At 39.1% G+C, this 27,922-nt stretch overlaps 1 protein-coding gene across 3 annotated transcripts in view; it reads right to left on the bottom strand.

The window, feature by feature from the left end:
* The window catches only part of LOC146387482 (plasma membrane calcium-transporting ATPase 1-like), a 129,567-nt gene that overhangs the window by 72,289 nt on the left and 29,356 nt on the right, over window positions 1-27,922 (bottom strand). For all 3 annotated transcript variants that reach the window (XM_084929120.1, XM_084929122.1, XM_084929121.1), the window contains exons 2-3: window positions 26,997-27,056; window positions 390-803 (exon numbers count right to left, since the gene is read on the bottom strand). In XM_084929120.1, the coding sequence (XP_084785246.1) occupies window positions 390-585 (196 nt within the window). In that variant the 5' untranslated portion in view covers window positions 586-803; window positions 26,997-27,056. The remainder of the gene's footprint in view (window positions 1-389; window positions 804-26,996; window positions 27,057-27,922) is intronic.

The following is a 27,922-nucleotide window of genomic DNA, read 5'->3' as shown; positions in this document are numbered from 1 at the left end:
TGAAATAAAAAAGTATCTTCATTAAAACTGTTTAGATCATTCTGAGGTATCAAAAGCAAACTTTCTTGACTATACACAAGGCTCCAATAAACAAAAAACTTCCAGACTTTTTAGTACATAACGCTATATATGGGGTCATGAAGAGGTGGGCTGGAGCCTATCCCAGCTAACACGTGTTGACAGAAGTTAAATTAAGCAGAATAAATGTGATTTCTGGAGGGAAAACTTTCCAAAAGTGTTTATTGATGATATAATGGTGACCACTGCCAATCTAATTCACCTTGGATCATTTTTTTTTATTGTCACAGACTAATAAAAATTGTAGGTTGTGAACTGTTTCAGATCCACTGACTTAAATGGTTTGGTGGTGTGTATTGAACCGGTCTTACCTTCTATAGGGGATGTTTTCAGGCGGCGGCAGATGCCCTGCACATCTCCGTAAGTGTCCTGTATCTTGTTGACGGCCTCAGTGCTCCGCAGCTCCATCAGGGTCCTCAAGTCCACCATGGTCACCCCAAAGTCCCCTTCATGGTTGCCCTCAGCAACCGAATTCCCTGGAGGGTGGTCTGCAGGGTTGTTTGCCATGGTGGTCCTCTTCACAGCAGTGTCGTTCTTCTGACTGTCTTTGTTTGTAGTGATCAAAACGTTGGCTATGTTATTAGTCACAGGAATTGTGGGTAGTGTAGTTCTTTTAGATGGCAGCCGGAGGAGACAAACTGTGACGTTAAAGCCTTCTCTGGACGTGCATGCTCCTCTCAGTAACTATGGAAACAGTGGAGTAAACATGTTCTGCTGGTTTTACTCTGCAGAGAAAATAGAAAACATGAAAACAGTTGTTTAGAAACCAGAACCAGAGTGGAAACTGTCTGAAGACATACCAGCCCAGCATCAGAAGCAGCACACATAAAAAATAAAGAAATAAATAAATTAAAGGGACTCCTGAAGTAATCTTTCTAATTAATAGCAGAGAGACTAATTTGCCCAATTAGAGAAGAGATTTTCTCATCTTAGATTATTAAAGGAGTCCCCTGAATCACCGAGGTCGTTATGATATAAACTTATTATCAGTTTGCGCAGCTCCTGTGAGACTTGTGGTTATTTGGTAAATATCTGCTCTCCATTAACCATCTGCTGTGAGTTTATCACTCTGGTCAGAAAAAGCAGCATTTTGTCTTTTGTCGTATTTATGAGGGAGTCATAGTTTATTTCCTTGAAAACAGCTGTGGATTGAGTTCAAAATCAAGGGTGTCAAATGTAGTTTTACTAACAACCACACTGGGAAATGAGAACGAAATCAAGTGCTGGACAGATACGGTCTGTTGACAAGGTTTACCTTCGTTGAAAATGTATGTCTTGTGCTAGTTTTTCACATTAAAGCCCTGAAGCAGGCCACACAAAAACATTTATTAGCCTTTATAACATTTAGTCAAGATCACGTAGTATACCTGTGCCATATAAAATAAATACCTCATTGTATGGTAGGGTTACTACTGCTTGCCAGTGGGCGTAGTACCATCATAATAATTTCATAATTTACATAATTTCCTCTTGGATTCATGAAGTATTCTGAATCTGATGCTACAGAACTGCCACTGTGTCATTGAAAAAGGGTCCAAGGGCAAATCCTGAACCCCAAGTGGCAATTTTTCCACCTTAGTTAACATTTACTCATTACTATCAGAAAGAGCTTTCCATTTCCTCTGCCGCACCAACTGGCCAATTCCTGCAGAAATAATTTAAAAAAGTGGAAGAAGACTGACCCCACTCGGTTACACTGGTGTGTGTAGACCACAGCTACAACGGGGTGGATCAGATTTGGTCAACACTGAAATTATATGTGAGCCATATAAACATTTTGAAGGGTTAGAGTTGGCCCACAGGCCTTGATTTATTCACATATTCTCTTCTTCTCAGCCTTACTATGTGTGCAAAAGCACGGCTATACAGTGAAATAAAACACACTTCAAGCAAATGTTGAAGACAGCAGTTGGCCTCTGAATTCATTAACTGAAGCATCTGTGAAAACAATATCAGGCAGCAAATTTAATTACAGACTACAAATCAGGAAAAGATTAGATGCTATAATCAAGAGTTTAGGAAAAACTAAATTAGCCCAGCGACAAGAAATCCAGACTCACAGATGAAGAGCCAGAGGTCACGGTAAATGCAATGCAGCTCTGAGAGCCAATCAGCATCAAGCAGGAGACAATGAGATGGAGGATATCCACTGGGTCAGAGTGTGAAAATGTGTGTGTGGCCAAACTCTGACTCTCCAGCCCATCGCTACAGATTATGTAAGTGCACATCAAAGGCTGTCCTCCATTTTTCGCAGTTTAGTGCTCTTTGATGGACGAGCGCGTGCACACACACACACACAGACCCTGTTAGAGAAGTACTACCATTACTGCCGGGGTTAAGCATTTTCTGAGTGGTGGTTTTTGGTACAGGTGTTGCAGGATGATGCTTGGGTCAGTGGTTCTCAGACTGAGGAGGACAGACAGAACAATTTCAAAGCTCTGGTGAATGCTTAATATAACAATGGGAGCTTCAGCTGGCTCGCTGTGCAATAATTGGCACCTGGTTCACTTAGAGAAATTACCAACTGAACATCTAATCAAAGCATAGACCTCATTTACATTCGATGGCATCTGGACTCCCAAGTCACAGACAGTTAAATGTTTATTGTGTAAAAATGAGCTAAGCTAAAAAAATTTCGTGATGCTTTCCTCTTCAGAAATTTGCTTTGAAGTCTTTATAATAATCCTAACATGGTTTGCTCGGTATCAAATGTAGACAGAGATTGTTGTTCAAACAGGAATTGCTGATGGCCATCTCAGTATGACTTTACATAATGCAAATTTTCCCAACCTGAAACAAAATACACTGCACAGGGAGACTCACTCCACATCAGCGTGGCGGTACGAGTGAGAGCTCACAAGGATCAAAGACGTTTTTCTTTCTCGACATGTCACGTTTGCAGTGCGATATTTGCAATGTGATACTGTAAAATCTACTACAATGGCATTACTTTTTACAGGCCACAATACAGGAAATAAGAAAAGTTTACTAATGAGTGAAGAAGAAGAGGTGCAGTCTCAGTGTATGCTGTTGTGCTATGACAACTGCACACTGTGCAGATTTCCAGTTGGGTCATTTAAATTGTAAAAGTCAAGTTTTTTGACTGACATTTTACCAGTCTTAATTTTTGCTGTTCTCATGCCAGATATCTGCTTCCACTCACGTATTCCCCTTTACAACCTAATCCTGTAACGCCAAATGTATCATATTTCATACATGAGTTCGGCAACTATTTCATGGTTCAGCATTTACCAGGCTAATAATAGACTACTATACTCTCTATTGCAATAAAAAATATCCAAAATAAATATTAAGGGTGGATGGATGGAAGAAAACCAGATAATTCATATTAAATAAACAGTTTCCCAGTCTGTGTGATGATTTCCTTTGTGAGGGTTTTCACCATATCCTGCGTAATGTTCAACTTTGGGTTGACTCCAAATTCTTCCCGTTTAGAGCAACGCCAGCGTTCACAGTGACAGCTTAGCCTGAGCTTGAACCCGTGTGCACACAGTTTGATCGACATCCCCCTAAGGGGACGGGGCCTTCCCCGCTTTCGTCACAGCCACTGATCAGTGGCACATTTGAGAAAACTTTCTGTTCTGCAGCGTTGAATATTACAGAGCTAATGAAAAAGAATAACGTGGTGCATAAAAAAACACAAATAAACAAAATTACATTAACATGTTTGCAAAGTTGATTTGAATAAATTGTAAATAATTGCCGTAAAGAGTTTACAGATTTATCTGTGTCAACATCTGTGTCCACGTTTATTAATGATTGCTGCACTTTTACAAGTAAAAAAGAGGAGCTGGATGAGTTTATTTTATGCCCCACCTCTCGCTTTTTTTTTTTTTTTTTGGTCTTTTTGTTAACTGGAAAATATTAATAAGAAAAAGCTTGTGTTTTTCTTTTTTTTTGTATTTACACGCTTTATATTAATGACCGCCACAGTTTCACACGGCACTGGCCTCTCCCAGACAATTTAACAACCCTGTAAGTCAGTTTCATGTTTTCAGTAACTATTTTTGAGTCATTAGTGACAACATAAGAACGCGGTAATAAAATGAATGCCTGTTTGTTCTAAGTTATTAAAGAAATTGTTGATGATGTCACTGTGATGGAATGTGTTAATTATGGATAATGAGATTACTTAATTACAGAGGCAATAAGAGGATGAAATGTGCGACTATTTAATTAAAAAAGATCGAATATCTACGTTTACATTCATTATTCAGATGTGCATTAAAGAAACCAAATGAGTTACCATGTTGTGCTTTTAGTGTGTTTTGATGTACATGGGCAGAGCTTCGGTGTGCAATTCATAGTTCAGTTTCTTATCAATTTACTATTAATAGCAGTATTTTCCAGAAGCTTTATGACTGTCTTATCAGCATGGATATAATCAGCAACATTAGTCAGAACATTAATGTTTGTTACTTAATAAAAGGCCCTCATTCATGAATGTGTAATGGAAATAAAACAAAACTGCACAACCCACATATTTTGGGTGGAGTTTCACAAACAACATACACCTTCTGTTTGTTGACTATACAACCACACCCAGCTCAGTTCGAAGGTAAGCATTTTGACCTTAAACCCTAATGACACATCTGCTCATTCAAACAAACACACATTTTCTAGCCTGTCAGGTCACTGAGTGTTTGCAAGGTTGTCAGGCTTTAACAAGTTGTTTCCTTATCACGAACATAAGTGGGGGAACAAAGTGATGACACGAAGATACACCACCAGGTTGCATATACTGTCACAGTGCAGAATAAAATAGGTTTGTTTCATCTGCTTTGCAAAGGCATTGAAACCCACAGAAGCTGTCATCTGATAACTGTCATACATAACAAGCTGCAGAGCCATTAAGCTCATGTGCAGGTCAGCTTGCTACTGAATATTAGTGTAGAACTTGGCCAGAAACCATGTTATTGTCACTGACGACTAAAACTGGGTGGGGAGACACATTTCAGTTAAAATACAAATAGAAATAGAAACTAGAATAGAAAAATGGAACAAATAACTGAAACAATACTGGGCACTTACAAAAGACATGCACTATGAAGAAGCACTGGTATATAAATTTACTGAGATGTGTATATGTCAATACACACGTGTATTATTAATGCTGATTCTTAATTTATAGCATCTTGCATCTGACAAATTCATCTATCGCTAACAACAAAATCTCTCTCTGGAAACCAAATCTAAAGTAAAATCTAAGATTTAAAATGAAATCAAGAACATAATAACAACTGAAAGTTTTTAAAACAACAAGAAAAAATCCTCCTGAATCCTCATGCCAGTCAGTAGAGAAATGGGATTTTCACCTCTTGTGTTTGAGAGCAAGACAGGAAAAATGACTTGCACAGACACAAATCAATACAGAGATGAGAGCAAGTGAAACCCTGCATCCTCTTCTCGTGGTTCATTTTTGATCATTTTCAGTTTTGATTAGATCTGCTCTCTGCTGCTGCACAAACAAACAAACTAATCAAGCATTTGTGGTTGGGGCTAATTCAGGGTTAGTAAATTATGTAATGCCAGGCTCAAACTACATGATTTTCTGTTTGTTACGTTAGTGTTTGTGTAAGATTAGGCGATTATAGAGTCATAAAATCCTGCTTTTTTCTTACTGTAATCTGTAATGAGAGGTGTTACAGATTACCGAGTTGCTCCTGCTGAGTTGCTAGTTAGTGTAAACATCTTCTTTTCCTGGAAATCACTAAGTGTATTAAATTTAACTAAACTAAACATAAAGGCGGGGAGCAGGAGTGTGTAAACTTTTAAGTGAACTGACAGAAATGTGAAGTAAAAAACTTCACATTTCTGTGCGGAAAAACAAACTAAAATAAAAAAGGCAATTTATTTAGTATTGTATTTATTTTTATTTTTTAGCTTGTTTGTGTTTTTTTTCCTTCGAACTAGTGTATTATTCTATTAGACTAGCATGTCTACATGACAGTAAGTCATCCACTACAATGCCTGACAAATACCCAATCTCTGTTTTTAGAATTATAAAAATGTAAACGATCACTAAAACTTACAAAAACCTTATCAGCTGGTTAGAGAAACACGTGGATGACCGAAAGGTCTTCGAGCAGCTGCAGCATTAGTTTCCATCCATTATGATGTGAGAGTCACTGCATGAAACCCATTTTCATTTCCCTACATCGATATCGTGTAGCCTAAACAATAGATTACAAAAACAAAGTAGCCCGCCCCTAACATGTTACAACCACTTGCCGCATGGGAATGGAATATATTTGTAAAATCTAAATCACAAAACCACAAGGTTGTAACACAGGTCCAACCACCTAACGCTGGAAAATTCTCCAATGTGTAATCACAACTACAAACAAGCTGCACAGAATGATGTACATGTGAAAACCGACAGGTCCGATCAGGTCAACATACACAAGCTAATCCTCCTGCACACTTACATATCACTCGCACAATGACTTGAACAAACCAGTTCTTTCCCAGATTACTGGTGATGAAATATTTCCACTAGCCAACTGCCAGCTGGAATGAGAAGTAGCTTTCTAATACACTTGTGTGCCGGTTTATTATTAGCTAAAACTAATGCAACAATCCTCTTAAATGCCCTTTCATGAAGGTTATAATGAGTAACAGTTTTAAAGAGGTGTTAATTCTGTGAGATCATTTTGGAGGCTGCAGCACATCTACAATATAGAAGTATAAATACACACACACACACAGAAAACGCACACTTAATTTAGACTACTGAGTATAGTGTACATTTTTAAATCTTTTTAGGTGGAAGCTAGTTATTAAAAACTGTAAGCAAGAGTTAGTGATCTAATGACACTCACATCAACACTAAAGGAAAAGCAGGTCATTTAGGCGGAAATTTATCCACTGGGCAAGAACTAGTTGAAAGATGACTTTCCTAGACATCCAAACTACGTCATGGATTTGATTAAAAACGGAAAAGTGTTAAGTCGTCTTTCCAAGTTTTCAAGTTATAATTGTTATGATTTTTGCCTTAAATGCAGAACTGCAGGTGTTAACAAGTTACGTTTTGACTGAGCACAAAGGCCAAAGAAATACTTTCATTACGCAAGTACTATTCAGATTTTAGTCTTAACGTGAGGTCAAGAACACCCAACAGCACTGTTAAAAGAAACAATGATGTTAATGCGTTACATTTACTTTCTAAAAATGTTACTTTTGATGACTCGATATAGCATTACCCAGACTTAGATATGATGTGACAGATACGTTAGTTTTTATGTTGTTCTGCAACACTGCAGAAGGTCTGGTGATTTTGAAACCACAGAGCAAAGTTTCCAAGACGTCACCTGTTGGTAATAACCAAATTATGACCAAATGCTACACTGGAAACAGGTGTTGTGTTCGTGAGAGTATTGCTAAAACTGCACATGCCCTTGCAAGTTGTTCATCTACACAGAGATCATTCATAGAAAGATAGTATCTGAGAGACTGGGCAACAAACATTGTTCATATATGCGTGACAGCGGCATGCCTATAGTATGTCTGTCTGCATACTGAACGCAGCTGCAGGATATCTCTGAAACTTGTTCTGTATGTTTGTGAGCCCTGATTCACTGCAAGACAAAAAAAAGAGAACACGCATTGATTTCCAGGCAGCTTTCCTTGCCACAGTAATGGGCCGATTCCCATTGAAAGTTAAAGATTTAAAGGCGTTAACATCCAGTGTTTGGTGGAGAACCTTTACTAAACATTTCCTCTGGAAATGCAGTGGGAATGCTGTCAGCTGAAATAATCCAACATTTTCGTGTTTCAATATTTGACAAAGAGAAGATAAGAAAGTCCCAAGAGGTTTTGAGCAGACATCTAAATATAGATGGAGCATCAACGTGGCATTAAGACAACCAGTTTCCGTGCATGAGAGGCAGTGTGTCTGTTCTTTGTCTGTCTTATCTATTTCTTACTGCAGATTAAATTATGCTGCAGTTGCCATGTTGCCAGCCACTCAACTTATATGCATGTGCGATAGCATAAGCTTGTGTGTGTGGAAAGCGAGAAAAAAAAAAAGACTATTTTGGATTATATGTGTGGTTTGAAGAAGCCTTAAAACACTTTATAGTACAAGAACCCAATTGTTACAGAAGCGAGGCATCCCACTTTCACATCATGTGGAGATGGAGAAAGCGCCGTGTTTATAACTTGGTAAGTATTATTCAAAAACTGAGGGCAGTTGAAAGACTGCAGAGCTGGTTATGAATAAATATTCTCATAAACGAGTCTCGCTTTGGAGCCCATTTCTGAGAACGTTTTGGAAAACACCTGAAAACATAAACATGTAGGCACGTCTTTTCACATGTAAACAGTTTGCAGACACACTCTGCCTCAGAGAGGATTGAATTCATGTTTTGGCAGTTCTAACTGCATTTGGTTAAACTAAACAAAACCAAAGTGCACAATGAGTCACGCACTGACATCACATCATCACATTGTTATTATAAAGAAACCTGCGGGACATTAACACAATAGAGTTATGTTAAAATGTTCAAAAAGGCACCTAAAACGTCAGTAACACCGTCAAGATGACACAATTATCTAGGCAGCGCGACTCCTGAATAAATTATTGGCGGGACTGCAGACTTCTGCAGTGCAGATGCTGGACTGTGTTTGTTGGACACGTGGAAGACATTTGCTCAATCTGAGCTCCACCAGGTATCACCATTTTCTGAAACGTACTTAATTAACTGATACAAATAAAACAAGTCACCTCAAATTCAGAAAACTGACCCCTGGCATTAATGAGGCGTTTGGGGTCACTCTGAAATGCTGCCATTAATCAAAGCCAGGTAAAGGATAAACTGACAGACATCGTCACGTTTGCATCTCTTTTACCTGGTTAATTAGCAAAGCAGCTGATACTCATTATAACCTTGTCTGAAGCCAGTTATGTTCAGAGTTTTGTTTTTCCCACATTTTCCCTGATGGTTTTTTTTTTTCGTTTTCTGTACGTTCCGTGAGCGAAACGGATTCTCTGCAGAAGAAAAATGGTTTTTTTTAATATTCTTAGCCCATTGAGCCGTATAACACTAGAGAAGGAAGTTGCGCAATAAAGTTACAGTACAAGTTACAAAATCACATGAAGTGACATTCAGCTGGTGATGCAGAAAATACACAAATGTTTTATGCTTGATTTGATCTGCTGCCAGGTCCCATTCAGGCTGCTGGGGATGAAGTAGCTAGAACACAGATTAGAAAATGTATCATTATAGGTTGTTTATTACCAAGAATATTATAATATATAAGGTCAAAGATCAAGCAGGTAACTAGAAAAAGGACATATCGCATGTCAGAGAATGATAGAGGATACGGCTAAAGGCTGTGACAAAGGCTGATAGGCATATCCATTCAGAAGAAGGGCTCTATAGTAAAGTCTGTTTTCAGCCTGCTCTGTCTCAGCCAATGCCATTAACTCTTTTGATATTGATTATCTTACAGGACTGTGCCTTTCTGTTTACAGCTTTTTGCACGTCTAGTTTCTGAGCCTACAGATAGAAATAAAACCAATCAATCATAATACTTTAACACACTCGTCTGAAAAATGTTTTTCATTGCAGTTTAATGAAGTCATTGTGCGCTACTCTTTGGCCTTAGACAAAACGATGCTGATGTTTACAGTGTTTTTCCTGCTTACAGAAATTTTTGGCATGGCCCGGAGGTCTGAAATCATCAGCACTGATGTGAAAATAACAGGAAAAAGCAGTCAGATTTGTTAATTAGACTTAATGCTTCCCTTTACACAAATTAACCCACCAAAGGCCAAAGCTAAGACAGGAAGGAACCCTGCTTACATTTTATTTTGAAAGTTAAGCTAAGCTGCAGGCAGACCACAATTTATCTCAGGAAATGCAATCATGCAGCAAGGCTAAACACACTGGTGGAGGACAGGAAGTAACACAGAGGGCTGTAAATGTAAACTCCAGAAGCTAGCAACTGTAACTCTGTTGTAAATCACACAGCTTCTTATCAAAAGCTTCACTGTCATCAGCAGCTATAAAAATGTTTGGAGGGTCGGTGAAGCTGTGCTAGTTGAAGGGTGTCAAACATGTGGCCCAGGAGCCATGACAGACCTGCCAGCAGGTCCAAATCAGCTGTACTGATGATGGCTAAATGATTTAAAAAAATAAAATAATGGGGTCCCTGATGGGCACAGGAATGCCATCACACATGGCAGGAAGAACACGCTCCTAATGGATTAAACTTCAGCCGAGAGAACATATGAGACAAGTCCATTCACAACACGAGGACAGCCATTAAATCGATGCTGTGTGCTTTGGATTGATCACTAAAAAAAAAGAAGCCCTGGTCCTGAGTTTAAAGTCCACACTGAAATCTTAGACGGCCCAAGAGTGACTCTTTTCTGAAGCCTCAAAAATCAATATTTGGAAAAAGCATGAGGCTGGAGGCTCAAGTGTGCACCACAAGTTTTTAAAACTTAAATTGAAGCCTTGCTGCACATGAATAGTGCATACACAAAACTGTAGGGACTGAGAATCATATGCCTCTACAGTATTTTGGGGAGTTTGTGTGCGTGTGTGTGTGTGTGTGTGGGGGGGGGGGGGGGGGTCCTCATATGGTGGAGACGCTTGGACCAGGAAACAGGATCAATACCTCATCACAGCTCAGCCTGTCAGACAGTTCTTCTCTTCCTGTCTTTAGAATATTTAATCACAAACTGTTTCCTAAATACTTTGATCTTTTATTTGATGTTTCAGCCACAGTCCAGCTGCTGTCACTTATATTATTTTGCCTGCTATGAGAAGGCTGCTGGCATAAGGAAATTTGATTTGAATGTAAATTTTAAAATTTCTGTCTCTCTCTCTCCTCCAAACACACAGTGAAACACACACACAATAACAGGTCATAAAAACAGTTTCATTCATCTCTCTCTTTTCATTATCTTCCATCAGACCGGTCTGCTGTTCAGCTGCTGTTATCCTCCCTCCTTTTCCTCCATCTCGGTTCTCTGCCTCTGCAGACACACCTGCTCTGCATACTAAAGGAGAAGCCTGCACCGCCCTCCTCCACACACACACACACACACACACACACACACACACACACACACACATACACATAACACACACACACACACACACACACACACACACACCTACTATTCAACCTCACTGCTGCCCACACCCACCACACAAAGAAGAAGTTGATTCTTGGTTCGCTCAACAACCAATCACATGCAAACACACACACCCCACACACACATACAGTCCTGAGTCCTGAATCATGTCACAGTGACTTCATACAGGCTTTTCCACATGCAGGACACGTTACACTGAGCTGGTGTGAGTTAAGTCTAGACGACAGTGTGTGTGTGTGTGTGTGTGTGTGTGTGTGTGTGTGTGTGTGTGTGTGTGTCTGTAAGAGAGAGAGAGTGTCGCAGGATGCCAGATGGCCTAAGGAGAGCAAAGCAAGAGGCCAGGAATGCAGGAGACCACACCCATATCTGCAGTCATGTGACCAGAGTGGAAAAAGGAAATCCCCATACTGCAGAGAGAAGAAACGTCACATATACACAAGAACACACAAACACACAGTCATGTTTCCATCACTTCACAATGGAAGGACTTGCATTAATTATGTTGAGGCTTACCCAAACCATACCCCATGTCGGAGTCCCCACAGTGTGTCTATAGATTTTTGGCCCCTCAGCATGGCTAATACACACACACACACACACACACACACACACACACACACACACACACACACACACACCACACCGGGGTGTGTTTTTTTTAGCACAAAATAGGCTTTTACTGGGTGACTATGCAGCTAAAAATATTTGGGTCCCTTACAGTGCACACAAATGTGTTTTCTGTGTTACCTTACTGAACAGTACATGTATATTTATATTCTATTCTATTACTATTACTATTTGTCCCCTCTTTTATGTAACATATACACTGTTATAGTGGTAAATTTCATATTAAATATGCCCAGAGTTATAAATAATAAGGTCAGGGTATGTACAAGTTATCCTGTACATGCACTGACCTTGTCAAATTATTTAAAACATGAGGAATATGCCCATATTTATATGCATATTCTTGTTTCTATCAGTTTGATGATTGTATGAATGATAATTAACCTAAAATATGATAAACATATTTTGTTACAACCCTGGTGACTTTTCTTTGGGGTGGAAAGCTGAAACATCTTTGGAGGGAGCCACAAACAGACACACCCACACACATTGCCTTTGTGTCTGTTAATGATGTTCTCACACAGCGACACTATATGGACAATTAGCAAGATTCATCTTACAGTTTTCCACTGCAAAAAAAAAAAAAAAAAAAAAAAAAAAAAAAAGCTCCCAAGGCTCAAAGTCACACAAGCACACTCATTCACTGGTTTGTAAATGACTCATGATCACAGGAAGCAAGACATGTGTGCAAGCAGTGCCAGCTTCCCGTTTGTCTGTTTATTTCAGGCTGCGCAATTAACCCTTCAAACTTTATAGGGCAGTCAGCACAAACTGAGGCTCATCAACTTAAACCCTTTAATTTAATCTTCCCATCACAGAGCAGAAAACTGCAATTAACCAGTCAGATCTACGAAACCTGAATCTATAAACCTGTGTTTTGGAAGTAAAAGAGCCTTTTATGAAAAATATGTGAATAGTTTTGATGTCTGTCAGTTTACATGTTTGTGATCAGGACTTGGGAGAACAATGTGTCTAAAAGTCAGAAATGGCCAATTTTAATATTTTTGTTCTGCATAAAACAGTGAAGAAACCTTAGCCACTGCTTTGCTTCCTATATTGACTTCTATTCTTCGAAGATGGGACTAGAGTAAACCGCACTGAGATGCTGTGAGAGTATAAATGGATACCGAGCTGCTGACGTCTCTGTCTGCATGAACAATGACAAATCTGTCAACCATAACCACAGTTTAGGTAGTCAGCTGATTGTTTATCTAGGAGTGACTGTGCAAAGAGATAAAAAGCAGGATTTAGAAATATTACTGTCCTTCATTTGAAACAGCAAATATGGTGGATGGATTTATATTAATATATAAGATATATAATATATAATTTCTACTCCTGCTGAGAACTCCAAGCAACTTCACACTACAGGCCACACTCACTCCGCTATGATACCTGCTAAGATTTACTCTTGAATTGGTGAAAATGTGTCCAGCCCAAAACTGCAAAGTCTACAACCTGTCACACATGTCTCAAGTATCACCTATTAAGGATTGCTGACGTGGTGAAGCAACAGCCAAGATAGTAGGCTAATTCATTCATGAAAACACATTTTTACAGATGACTCCCATGACTTTTAAATCTATTTCATATGAAAAACAAATAAACCAATGCATAAATGAAGAAAAGGGGTGGGGGTGGTGATTTTTGTGGTGAAGAAGGTGGCAAAGAGAGCCTGGGGTTTCTGCCCACATCACCTCCATCACAGATGAACTGACCTGCACTGTAGCAGCAGGGCAACCGCTGGAAACGCATGCTGGCAGTTGCTGTGTTTCGCCAAAAGCAGACCAGGAAACAGACCTTAAGTGATCTGCAGACAGTCAGCTGCAGCAACAAAAAGTCCTTGTACACGATCACCTATGAAAACTTTGAGAGTTTTACTTCCGCTAGATAGATCTTGTTAAACGAGGTGTATCTTTACACCTAAAGAATGACTTTGGGCTTTTAGTCAGGGGCAAAAAAGGTAAAGGGAAAAAATAGAAAAATAAATGGAAAACAGGAATCTTCTTACCCCAATTATCTTGTTTTTACAATCTTTGGAGATGGTCTTAAACTGCACGGGAAACGGAGGCAGTGTCATATTTATAGAGCACTTTTATCTTTGGCGCTTTAATTGCTTTTAATCCATTATGTACATACTCAAAATCAATGGACACAGCATGGAAAATCTGAGACTCAGTATCTCATCCGAGGACATCTCAATATATGGGATCAAACAATCGACCCATTAGTAGACAAGCCCCTCTACCTCCTGAGCTACAGCTGTCATCTGTGCCAAAAGAACCAAACTAGGGGCTCTAGTGTTGAAAAGTGTTTTTATTAACTCTAGATAAGAGTCAGTGCAATCCTAGACAATCCAATCCATCAGGGCGATGAAATATGAGACCCCGTAGATTTACAGAGGGCTCATTTTGGATCAAGTGGAAACCTCTTTGCTGTCATGGATAGGTCAGAGAGAGTGCAATCAAGCATGTTGGTAATCAACTCTGAAGGTTATAACATGCAATTTCAGAAAGAAGCAACACAAAAATAACCAGAAGAGATCTCAAACTTTCCTATTTCAATTGGTTGGAAAACAAAAACATAAAATTCTTCATTTGTAAGATGTCCAGTCTGCCTCTGACACACTACCAGCTCTGTTAAAAGATCTACAGGCAAACTTTAACAGGCAGTTATGGTGCAGACTGTGGTCCTGTGGTAAAAGAATTTAATCTACTGAGTGCCACAAATAAGTGACAGACATTTAAACCAAACATCATTTTATTATTCCAGGTTTTTCCTGTCTCAAACTGAGCCTTTAGGAATAACTATAAAATATCAGACATTGCTATTGCTATGATGACATTGTCTGAAGGTCTTCTCCTCCCCATCTAAATGGCTACAAGGGCCCATGTGACATCTGTAAATATAGTCCAAACTTCATGACCACACAGGCTGAAAGCACCAACAAGCACATCCACATGAGCAACTGTTGCATAATAGTGTCATTATTTCCACTCTTTGATGTTTTCGTGCCTTTTTGGAAGCTGCTATGGAGACTTAAAGTTAAAAATAAATTTCCTGTTGCAAAGTTTTTTCCCCTTGTATCAGTAGATTTGGGAGTTGCACAAAATAGAATCTAAAAAAGGACAAAAAGCCCAAGTTCCCTTCAGCCTAACAAGAACTTTATTTTTCACATAAGTCATTAGCTTTTCAGCTTGATCCATAGCATACTTGAAAATGAGCCGCCTCTAACTGCATCAGAGATCCCCATCTAGTACAGCTTGCAGGCTGACCTTTAAAAAAAAAAAAAAAAAAAAATCCCAAATAGCCACTGTGAGATTTTATTGATCATATATTTTTGGTTATATGTGTCTTAGTCTGCACCTTAAGCTGCATTGTACATCAGGAGGAAGCCCCCAGTCAACCATACATTTTATTAGGACCAGATATCTTTGGAAGAAGGGCAGAAATTGTACTGCGAACAGAAGGTTTGATAAAGGAAATTAAAAAAAAAAAAAAAAAAATTACAATCTGTTCTGCAGCTGAGTGCAGTTTTATATCACACAAGTCTCAAGACTACAGCTTCAGGTACAATCCAATTCAGTTATATTGAAAAGCTCACTACAGTTTATATTAATCTTGTAACAGCCGCCATAAGGGAAATTAGACTGTGAAACTTCTAAAACTGAGTGGCAGCAGACTAAAATTTGTGACCCTCAGAAAATCCTGAATAATCAGGCTCTCGGTCGATCAGTGATTGGTGATGATGTGGATAAGTCTGATTGTCTTAGCTGAGCTGAGCTTCGTCCTTAACGTCTCCTGAAGCCTTGGTATAGAAAGACTTGAATCCTCCATTAACTGTATCAATAATAGCAAACTGTTCGCCATTTTCACGCAGGATCCTCCTGGAGAATCAGCTCAGGATTATTTCCAGTTGTCCTTTCACAGATGTAGCACACAGCAGGAAGTAGTCCACTTCAGATGTTTTAGGCGAGGGAGGTACCACGACAGCATGCAAGAGGGAACGCTCGCACACCGGAGCATTCCAACGCCACATGGATTTTGTGCAGGCACACTGGCAGTTTAAAGAGCAGCTTATATCCAGTCAAACTGCACCTGGATGTTTGAGCTCTGATATGCACCTTTGTTGGGTAATGCCTTGAAAATGTCAGGGCTGCAGTGCATGTATTAAAGCCACATAACAATAATGTTGCTACCATAACATTAACCACTGGCATTTTAAATCCTCAGGATTAGCATTCTAGCTATGGCTGTGTTGTTTACTTGCAGTCAAAAGTCTTGTGTTTGGCTGCGATCAGATAACAACTGTGGAATCACAAACACACATATTGGCTAATTAATGCTAAGGTAAAAGACCAAAATAATACTAGAATTTTCTGGGACTGCTGCCCTCCCCTGGGGGTACCGCAAGGCTATGTTCTTGGACCTTTCCTTTTCTCTTTGTACCTGCTGCCACTTGGTAATATTTTCTGGAAACATGCCATTTCCTTTCATTGTTACGTGGACAATTGTCAAGTTTATTTTCCACTGAAGCATACTGGTGTGTTCTTGGACCATCGCTTTGATTTTAAGCATTCCTGCCAAAAGATTACTGCTAAATCAATCAATCAGAAAATTACTGGTTCAGTTGTTTGTTTTGTTCTTCCTCAACTGGAATTAAAAACATTTTATTGTTTTAAACATTTGAAAATGTCAACTTTTCTTTGAAAATGCACAGTATTCTATAGATTAAATTGTCAATTGAATAATCCTAAAAGAAATTAAGTGAGCTAATCAAATATGACAACTGAAATTATTCATTAGCTGCAGCCTGACACTTGTGTGAGATAATAAGCATGCTGTGTGTAAATGAATCCATTATTTCCCGCACTTAGATTAGGCAAGTTGTCACAGAGAAAGTAATAAGAAGGGACAAGAGACACAGCATTAAAGAGGACATGACCTTATTGTCCTTTTTTTTAAGCCCAAGAATGACACAGAGGAGAAGACAGTTCTGAAACAAACAAAGCAGCAACATCTGGAGAGCGTCCAGAGATTTAGTAATCCTGTTTACAGCCCAAGGCTCTGAAGCCGTTCATCACTTGAATCCTGATCCACGCTGATCATAACCCAAAAACACTGAAGAGGGGAGGGAAACATCAGACACTGCTGCTGCTGGTCAGTCCCCAGGTGTGACTGTCTGAGAAGCAGGTTGATAAAAGCCTCCATTGTTGCCGCAGATGAAGGGAAACAGGCTGTAAAATTTAAAAACACGCCGCGCAGCTGAAAGATTTAGAGCACTGCCCCTTTAATGTTTGTCCTTTGCATGACACAATATTGCCCCTCTGGGCCGCCACAGCCGTTTCTGATCCAACAGATTTGATTCTTAGTTTGGTTTTCATAAACGTATCCAGACACTTGGACCAAAAAAAGAATCTTTTATCAACTTCAGCCCACATCTTTGTTTCCAGATGTTTCAGCCATGAAACCTTACATCAAAATTTAGATTTTGACCAATTCAGCTCCCTTTTGTATCATTTTCAGTTGTTTATTTGTCATTTTATTTATTTATTTCATTGGCTAAAATGTCTGCTGTTTTCAGCTGGTAAAAAAATGCTTAGGTGGATACAAACCCATACATTCCCAAACAGCACACTCATGCACTTTTGGATTTTGTCTCAACCATACTTCATATTTGCAACTGTACAAATACAATATAATAAATGAGATTTAAACTCATTGCAATAGTACACATCAAAGGACCCGATTCATAGTGGGGAGCTAAAACAGACTTTTCTTGCTTTCTTGCATGGAGCAAACTACAATGACCAAATTACAGGTGTCGTGCTAAATGCAGATGCAGAAAATGTTAGTTTTACAATCGTAACTATCGGTTATTTAGGTGTTTACTTAACAGGTACTGCCTCCATTACAGAAAGGTGAAAATTATTCCCTTTTAACAGGAAGTACCAGGCTCACTGAAGGGCTCTTAGGGGTTTGGTACAGGACAGGACAAAAGACACACTGTGGAAGGAAGCCAGAGATTGATAATAACTAATCATTAAATACAGAGTGATGAAAAGAGAAACACTCAGTGCACCATCAGGCCTATGACTAAGGGAGGGGTCAGGGTCACCTGATCCAGCTCTAACTATAAGCTTTAGCAAAAAGGAAAGTTCTAGCCTAATATTGAAAGTAGTGATAGTGTGTCTGTCTCCTAAATCCAAACTGGGAGCTGGTTCCACAGAAGAGGAGCCTGAGAGCTGAAGGCTCTGCCTCCCATTCTACTTTTAAATACTTTAGGAACCACATGTAAACCAGCAGTCTAAGAGTGAAGTGGGGCTTTTGTAGCAAGATGGGGCCTGATTATTCAAAATGTGAGGAGAAGTATTTTGAATTTGATTCTAGATTTCACAGGAAGCCAATGAAGATAAGCCAACATGGGGGTGTAGTCCCTGTTGGTACTCCCACTGCAGCATTCTGCATCAGCTGAAGGCTTTCCAGGGAACTTAAGTCTGACATTTCTTTTAAAAAGATCATAGAGATAGTACATCAATGGTTTCCTGGTAATGGTGGATTCATGGGTATTTATAGTTTTTTCAAATTATATTATCCTATTTTGCTTCCTCTTTCTGTGAAACACTACAAGATTTAGATGACTCATCTCAAACTTGGGGGCAAATACTGTAAATGTATAACATGTAATTTGATTTTGGGCCAGCAGCTCAAGGCTCTGCTTACCATATAAAAATGCATAATCGCTCATGTATCACAGCTTACCAGAGTGATATTACAGGAGTGGGGATATCTTGGCAAAAAGAAATTTGGGAGGACGACAACAGTCCTCTACAGCCAGTAGCTTTTCTGCACCTCTTCTGCACCTCTTTCTACACTGCATTCACCGTTGAGCAACGCAGTCATACCTGAGACTTTGATCAAATCCTTCTCATAATTAGAGCATGTTTTTGGGTTCGTTTTGGATGAAAATCACCTTACAGAAGACAAAGGAGCTTTGAAAAGTGATGCATTTGAATTTTGAAGTAGAGAATTAAATAAACCACCATGTTCTTTCTTAGCTTTGTGTCAGCAGTTTATAGTTTGACCTGTTCCTGTTTCAACACCCTGTGGTCAAAGGCCCGCCAATGAAGAAATGGCTTTCCCCCGTCTGATGTGAGACGTTGACATAAATACTGATTTTTACATCTCAGGAAACGAATTGCAAGCTCACTATGTGTTAGGATCTGAACTAACTCAATGAGACACCACAGTCAGAAAATACCTCAAACTATGTTACTTGGTGTCTGTCATTGGAGTCTGATGGAGCGTAACAGAATCACGTATTTGTAACAAAAAAGCGAGTAAGGTGGGGAAAATATCAAAATATACTCCATATAGTGTAGTCAAATGAATGTCACTTCTTTAATAGGTGGATAAAATCCACAACAGTTCATGGCTTTAGTTGAGTACCCCTAGTGCCTTTTTCTGGTTGGGGTTGCGGCCTGTAGCCTTGTGCATCAGGTAAATGATTCTCAAACTTTGCTTCAAAGAAACTGAACTCTGAGTGAAACCTGTTTACTCAGTGAAGTGTTTGATTATTTCAAACATCAGAAAGAGATATGTGAAACTGTTTTAAATATGATATAAAATTACATTTCATGCGTTAGACAAAGATTATTCTGTTGTTTTGGGAAGCTTTTCCAGATACCTAGATAAGTAAAAATAAAGATGACACTGGCCTTCCTCAGCCCCATCCAAACCCTTCGAGTGCTTCCATTTGATGTGGCGTCTCATACAGTTTTGTTCCAAGGCTTCAACTCACACCGCAAACATTTCAGAAGCTGAGTGTTTAGCCTGCACAGTTTCTTTCATTTTGGAAACCAAATTCATCCCCAAACAGATTTTCTTCGCCATTCCTGTGTTTAACATTCTACTAGCTTGATGAAGCTTTCATTTAAAAAAAAAAGAAAAAAAAAAGCAGTATTTGGAATGACATGGAGCAGAGACAATTTTTGAAACATGCTCTGTTACATCTGGTAGAGTTACAAGCATTGTCTTGAGTGGGGGTTATATTCTCTTTTGGGTCTCGTGATGTTTTCCCAAGATGAAGAGCCAGGCCTGATGAAAGAACCCATTCACTAACCTGTTGGGAAGTCTTTCCAGAAAATATAGAGGCTGCCACAGCAAAAGATTATGGCTGCACAAGCTTGTTGATGCAAACACAATGCAGATTGGAAATGTTGACAAATTTACCAAAGCCAACAGAAAATTATTTATACAAAGAAACTCCAGGTTCTCCACTCTGAAACGAGAAATGAAATCATGCATTTATTCATATCCTCCTTCTATTCCCTCTCTGACCTGTCTGCTCTTTGAAGGGGAACTCCTTTGAAGTGCGTCAGCATCTGTGCAGTGAAGACCCTCCAATTAGCTCAGACAGCTAACAAGCTCCACAGGGCGGCTCGATACAGATGACAGTACCTGCAGCTGGGGTCACAGACAGCTGACCCTCTCTGGGCTGCATGCTAACAGCTGTAGGCCCGAACCAAAAGTCCTCTAAGGCTTTGATCAAACACCGCTTGACTGAACTGGCGGGATGGTGAGAGAGCAGTTCTTACAGAAAATCCTGGTTTTATTTTCCTTTCTCTCATCTTTGTTTTTCCATTTAGTGCTTAAAGAGGAAATGAAATCACTGAATGAGGATTAGGTTGAAACTGCTTTTGTCTGGTAGCTAAAGTAGCCAGGCATCTTACCACAGCACCGCCAGTAATGAGAAAGGTACTATCCCATCAGGCACACACATACACACACACACACCACGCTTTTATTCTATGAATATTAATGTCATCTGAAGCCCGCGTGATGGCTGAATTAAAGCATGTGTTTGCTGCCTGAGTGCTCTGTTTCAGAGGCCGATCATCATCTGATCCATCTGTTAAACATCATTTTTAAGCATGATTTTTTGTTATGGGTTTGGTCCTAAATAGGTAATGGGTATATAAGGCCATTATAAGGCCTTAGAAAGCGTGAATTTACAAAGAGCTACTTATATGCATGTTATTGACACATATTTGTTTATAATAGCATTGCAAAGCCATTTATTGATTGTATTAATCTATATGTACATTTCTTATTAGAGAGAGCTAAAAAACTGTGAAAACAATAAATTGGTGCAGTGGTCACTTTATAGCAAGCTGCAACCGGTTCACATTCACCAGCTGGGATGTTTGGATGCTCTCCCTGTGCCTGTGTGGGTTCTCTCCAGACTCCACAGACAAACATAATGGGCTAACTGGTATTTCTAAATTGGCTGCAAGTGTGATTGCAAGGTTGAATGATTATCTGTCTCTCCGTGTTAGCCTTGTGATAGACTTGCAACAGTAAAACACCAAGTCAAGAACTATTCAACAAAACAAAACAAAAACAAACAAACAAAAAACACTTAACAGCCCACACATTTTTACCTCCTGCACAGCTCGCCACAACGTCACAGAGGTATGTTTAAAAACCAAAATACTAACAAATTACATCAAATCAAAGTGTTTAAATACCCATCTCTCTCCTCAAGTCACGCCACACAGCTGTTCTGACTCTGACAATCACAGGATAAAGTACTGATAGTACTCTGTTAAACCAATTCATTTTCACATTTGAATGTTTTTTTTCAAAACAAGCTAAAATATAATCAAAATTAGGCCAATTGAAATGTATATAATCCTATTAACACATATTGTAATATATTAACAAGCTACAAAAGTGTGAAAATACAGTGTGGGTGCAATTCCAGTTTATTTCTCTGGTAATTCAGAGCAATATGTACAATATTTTGTGCCACTCGTTGATTAAATTAGGTGAGCAAAATCCCGAGGCTGAGACCCCAGTGGAGCCAAAATCATCATCATTAAATCAAATCTGGATCAATGTGATTCAAAAGAATCTAAATGTAATCAAACCATGAGGTTGCCAGATTCTGACCCATAATAACCCTTCCCAGGACATTGTGCATCGTTTAACCTTTAGTCCGCAAGTAAAACCACAGAGATAACCAGTGTGATGGTGTGACTGTTTACAGTTTCTCCTTTTTGAAAGAGGTATGTTTTACAGATTCTGGGAAATGTTACACACATCCTTACATTAGGAACATGAATATTTCATGGAGTCCCTACTGGAACCACAGCATCCTTTTATGTAAGAAAGCATTAAAAACCTTAAGAGATTTGGAAGCCTTGGTAATTTCAGTAAATGTTAGCAGTCAGTTCAGCGCAGATACGTTAAAGTTACCACAAACATCGAACAAAAGTGCGAGAGCGGAATGTGGAGAATTCCCAGATAAATGTGGAGTTGCGTGGTCCGTGACTGATGAGGTTTCACAAGAAGAGGAAAAAAGGTGCATAAAAAACTTTAAATAACAATTAGAAAGAGAAAATAAAGTGGAAATCAGTCTGTGCTGTGATTCACACTTGGACTGTGAATACGCTATAACTGCTTAATCAGAACATCTGTGATTTGGGCCAAGTTAAACCAATATAATAAAAATATACGGAAAAGAAATGAGTCTTGAACCAGAGCTTTTTTTTGGCAGCCAGAGGGACAGAATTAAATTAAAAACAAATAAACAAACTGCTGATGAATCTCCATCTCTTAAATGCTAATTGTATTGTTTTGAGGGCAAAATCTCACAGGCCAAATGTTCCACACTGGATAAGACAAACTTTCCGCTACAAAGAATTACATATATTCTCAAAGACTGAGAGTTTGGGGACCATTTTTGAAAGATTTGTATCCAAGAAAAAACCAGCCTGAATAATTGATCTGTATAAGCTATGCAGTGGATATAGATTCTCTTTCTCTTTCACTGTTGATATTAATGTTCAATAAAGATGACCCCCCCCCCCACCACCCCTAAAAAAAAACATGTTTCTCCTTCTTAAAGAACATCACAAAAGGAATTTACAGCAGTGCATGAGTCTATGTTGATGTGTGAGAGTGAAAGCCAAGGCATGCCAATGAGACATGGAGTGCGTCTCCAACATGTTAGATAACAGCTGTTGTCTGCAGCACGTTGATAAGCAGGTCGCACCGAGTGGGACATGGCAGCATTTTCCTCAAGAGGTAAATGAAGAAGAAGAAGCAGCTAAAAATACGACAACAAACATCCTGACGAGAGACATCACACATGTCGAACCGCATCATTTAACACGCTTGGATATGAGAAAACTGCCATTAACACTCCACTTAAAATTCAACTCCTCGTGTCAGTTATTTTTCCAATTACAATTACAAAAACAAGATATTAAAGATAAAACTAATATTGGTGGTCTCGTTCTCCAGTGCAACCCTTTCCTTCACAACTGTGCACTTTATCCCCTCTCTAAAAAGCTGAGCTCACTCTGGTCAGCAGTTTTGTAGATCTTTCTTTGGACAACCAAATGCAAATTTAATTGAACCCCAATACATCTTTCTTTTATATGTGTTTTTAGGATTTTCCAAAGCAACAATTACCAAAAACCTCTGAAATCAGATGCGCTCTCCGTATTGGGAAAAAAAAACCTTATCTAGGGCTTATTTTGAGTTTGCCTTTAACAGCAAATGTCTTTCTCACCCTCGACCTGTCTTGGCAGAGTGTCGGCCCTCCCTGAGCCTGGTTCTGCCAGAGGTTTCTTCCTGTTCAAAGGGAGTTTTTTTCTTCCCACTGTCGCCAGTGCTTGCTTATAGGGAGTCGTTTGATTGCTTGGGTTCTCTCTTTATTATTGTAAGGTCTTTACAGTACAAAACAAAGTGCCTTGAGGTGACTTTTGTTGTGATTTGGTGCCAAAATGTAATATTTTATAACAGACTAAATTATTAAGATTGATGTGTTTGGCAATCGGAAGGAGCCTTGCTAATAAAGCACATTTCCTGTTTTAAATAGTACCAGTTTATATTAGTTTGAGATGCAGTTATTGTGTTAAGTGAGCAATAAATTACTGCATATGCACTATATACTTGTGATTTAATACAAGTTTTGTAGAGACTTGGTAATAAATCTGACTCTACTAAAGCCAACATTTGGATATGCTATGACTGACAGAGATACACACTATAAGGCCAAAAGTACTCGCTCGCCTGCCTTCACATGCATATGAACTTGAGTGACATCCCATTTTTAATCCATAGGGTTTAAATGATGTCAACCCACCATTTGCAGCTATAACAGCATCAACTCTCCAGGGAAAAGTTTTCACAAGTTTTACGAGTACATGTCTATGGGCTTCCAGAATCGCATTTGTGAGGTCAGACACTGATACTGGTCAAGATGTCCTCTCTAGTCTCCGCTCTAATTCATCCCAAAGGTGTTTTGTCGGGTTGAAGTCGGGACTCTGTGCAGGCCAGTCAATTTCTTTCACAGCAAACTCACTCATCCATGTCTTTATGGCCCTTGCTTTGTGGACTGGTGCACAGTCACGTTGGAACACGAAGGGGCCATCCTCAAACATCCTTCAAAGTTAGGAGCATGAAACTATCCAAAATGCCTTGGTATGCTGAAGTATTAAGAGCTCCATTCACTGGAACTTAGTAAAAGGATGCAGTGAAGACCCTCCAATTAGCTCAGACAGATGCAGTGGTCTAAAGCACCACTGCAACCAAAGCTTTGGATTGTGCTTGGTGATGTAAGGCTTGGATACAGCTGCTTGGCCATGAAGTTTGGAGGTCTGTAGGGATCTACAGAAAGTTGCTGACCTCTGTGCACTATGCTCGTCAGCATCCGCTGACCCTGCTCTGCGATTTTATATTGGCTACCACTTTGTAGCTGAGTTTCTATCATTCCTAATAACTTCCACTTTGTTATAATACCACGAACAGTTGAATTTGGAATATTTCACAACTGGACTCGTCACTTATTTGGAATCCTATCACTGTATCACGCTGGAATTCCTGAGAACAACCCGTTCTTTCACAAATGTTTGTAGAAGCGGTCTGCATGCCTAGGTGCTTGATTTTTATACACCTGTGGACGTGGAAGTGACTGGAAGACCTGAATTCAATGACATGGATAGGTGAGTGAATCCCTTTGGAAATACAGTGTATGTCTTTCCGTGTTATATTCATTAAAATATGCCTATGCTTCAGTAGATGAAACGTTAAAAAACAAACAAACAAAACCTTAGTGGATCTTGAAATATTTCTTTCTTCTTTTAACAGCTGGGTCTACTGTAAATGTAATTCAGTTTCTTTGCATCTTTCTGAAAAATAAAATTCAGCCAACAGAAAATGCAAATGTTTAAAAATGGAGAAATCTTTGTCAGCAGAAAAGTTGAAGCAGGTTGAATGAGAACATGCAGCACCTGAATGAATAAACACATGAATAAATGAATATGTCAGTGAAAGCCTGTCTGACTCACTGGGCTGCTTCACATGTATACATGAAGTACTAGCCTTTACTGCGCAAGTCATTCACAAACAGCTGTGTGAAGCACCTAATCTCGATGGTTTCAAACTACAGAGATCAGTTCTGTGTCAGTCTCAACACATACACACTCTTTTAAAACATATCGAGAGGCCAAAAGCCTACAAACCCACCGCAATTAGAACACTCCGCGAAGACAGCAGCTTCCTGTTCTGGATAAACAGCTACAGCTACAAGTCACTGTGTATCTGTTGCTTATCAAGAGGGAAATGTTAGCACCGCAATCACTTTCTTTCCTTCCTACTTTGTTTCCCAACCTGCCATCAGTCTCATTTTCAGGCCATGACTCGCACAGCTGACTGCATATTAACACAGAAACACAGCAAAACCCCATAAGAGCCTGCACTCAGCTCTTAGTCATCATCACCACTGATTGCGGCTAATAGCCAGCTGAGTAGACCTCTTAAGGCAGCAGAGCCAACACATGATGTCTCTTCTTCACTAAAATTCATTGACACTAGTATTACAGCTTCTCAATGCTGCCAGTTATTCTCCGTTTCTATTTGGGCTGGGAGATCTTCTCTGTAGTCCAACAGATATTTTTATTAACTCCAGTGCCATTGCTAATAAGTGAGATAATCACTGGATGAGTTTAACACTGCACGGTTAACATTTTAACACCTGCCAGGTCATTGGTGATTGGTCTAGGGTTAAGGTTAGTTTTTATTTTCCCCACATGGAAAATGGTCAAATTCTCAGAAATAGAAAGATGTTGCCTTTCAAGTGAAGTGTCATGTTTTCATTTTGACATCACAGTGTTCCTTTTAAAAATGTTTTCCATTCGGGTATTCCAAAAGTCAAAAGTACATCATGACTAACCTTTACCCTTCACACACGCACACACAAACACACAATACAACACTGCTGAGCGTGTAAGAGTGTTTACAAGATCTTTGAGTGTTTACTTCCTACTTCAAGTATGTTGACAAAGACTACATACCATAATCATTGGATACCACAGCTAATGACCGCAGATGGCAGTGCAGCAAAGTTTTTATGCTTCTCACTTTTGAATCTTTAACTTAAGGCATTGAATTTTCTAAATGGCCACAATTTTTCAGTTTAGGGAAACATACTCTCTTTTTTTTTTATGTGCATGTTTTTGAACAATGGGGAATTTAAATGTCCAACTTGGTCTCAGTTTAGACAAAAAAAAACATGTAAACAAGAATTTAAAAAACACCAGACATGATGGAGCTATTGTGGAAAAATATAAGCACCAGTGTCTGAAAATAATGTAAAAATATTACTCCTAAGCTCGGGATTTCTATGCAGCCAACAATGATGAGACTCTAATATCATTCAAAAAGTGCAAATCTAATTGATGCTTAAAAAATGACTTGTTATCATGGATTTTCAAATGGCTAACAAAACACTTCTTTGTAACAACCATTACAAAAGAGTATGCATGCCCATCCTGAAATGTGTGTCGAATTCTCAACCATTTCCCTGAAATATCAACTTATGTGCTCCACCCAGATTCAGTTAAACAGCTAAAAAGATACCAGGCCATCATATTTGTTTGGCTCTTTTTGACTCCCTCACAGTCTCCTTTCAACCCTCTCAGGCTCAAGTTAAACTTTTTGTTGCTAATGCACAACCAAGTCCTGCAGTGGTACTTCTGAGTAAAAAAAAAACCCAACTCATAAAATATGTATGTGGGGTAATCAGGTTGTTAGTTTTTAACTGTTGCAAATCTGCAACGCCTGCCTCGAGAGGGTTAATGTGTCCTACCTGTTTGTCCTTCGCTGGTTTCCTCCACAGCTGATTCTTTTCACCAGCAAACACAAAGCCCTGTGAAAAAGAATGAAAAGAGGCCACTAAGTTTTAAACACAAGTTAAAGTTTTGCCTTACTCTATGATGAGAAATGAGTATATTCGCTCCAGATACACATACATTCATTTCAAAGTGTGAAGAGTTGCGAGCATTAACTTGCACATAACCATGTTGGTTACATGCCAGCATGCTAACATGAAACTAGCGTGGCTGATTAGATTTATTATCAATCTAATTATAATGATGACATTAAATTAATACGCTGACAAGAAGATGAGTTGGAAAGAAATCCCCTTGAATCCCCTCTGACGATCATCTGACCTTTAGATCATCCTCCATCGACACAACCCTAGTTTCCAGTTCTGTCTCTTTTAAAATAGGGGCCAGTTTCAATTTCCCATAACATGCACGACTGAAGAGCCAGCAGACCAGACAACAGTTGAGACTCACACCAGTCTTATCAAAGCATCTTGTGCAGGGGGTTTTTGCATCACAATAATGCAAATGCAGCTTCCTTTATAAGAAAAAGAGGATATTAAAATTAATGGTAACACTTCTTGCAGGGAAACTGAGCAGCACTGCAGATTTTTACAACTTGGGTCAGTAACCTTTTACATCATAGGAACTTTTTCATATCTCCAGGATGTCACAGTACTGTTCTTATTGGCAATGCAAACCCAAATAGAAAAAAAAACTCCACACATCCCGAGGATGTAGTTATTCCCCAGTGACTATGGAGTTCAAAAGCACCTTGCAAGCGACAAATTTCAATTAGAAGACACAGAAAAGAGTTGCATTTAAACATAAATATTGATTTAAATACCACATCAGAGTACAGACAACAACACAGTCGCCTCTCTATTCAATTGTGTAACTTCCATCT

Source organism: Perissodus microlepis, chromosome 5 (assembly GCF_051167445.1).
Source record: "Perissodus microlepis isolate ML-2025 ecotype Zambia chromosome 5, ASM5116744v1, whole genome shotgun sequence".
NCBI classification, from domain to species: Eukaryota; Metazoa; Chordata; class Actinopteri; order Cichliformes; family Cichlidae; genus Perissodus; species Perissodus microlepis.
The sequence above is the reverse complement of the archived record's forward strand: the minus strand, read 5'-3'. Positions and strand labels throughout refer to the sequence as shown.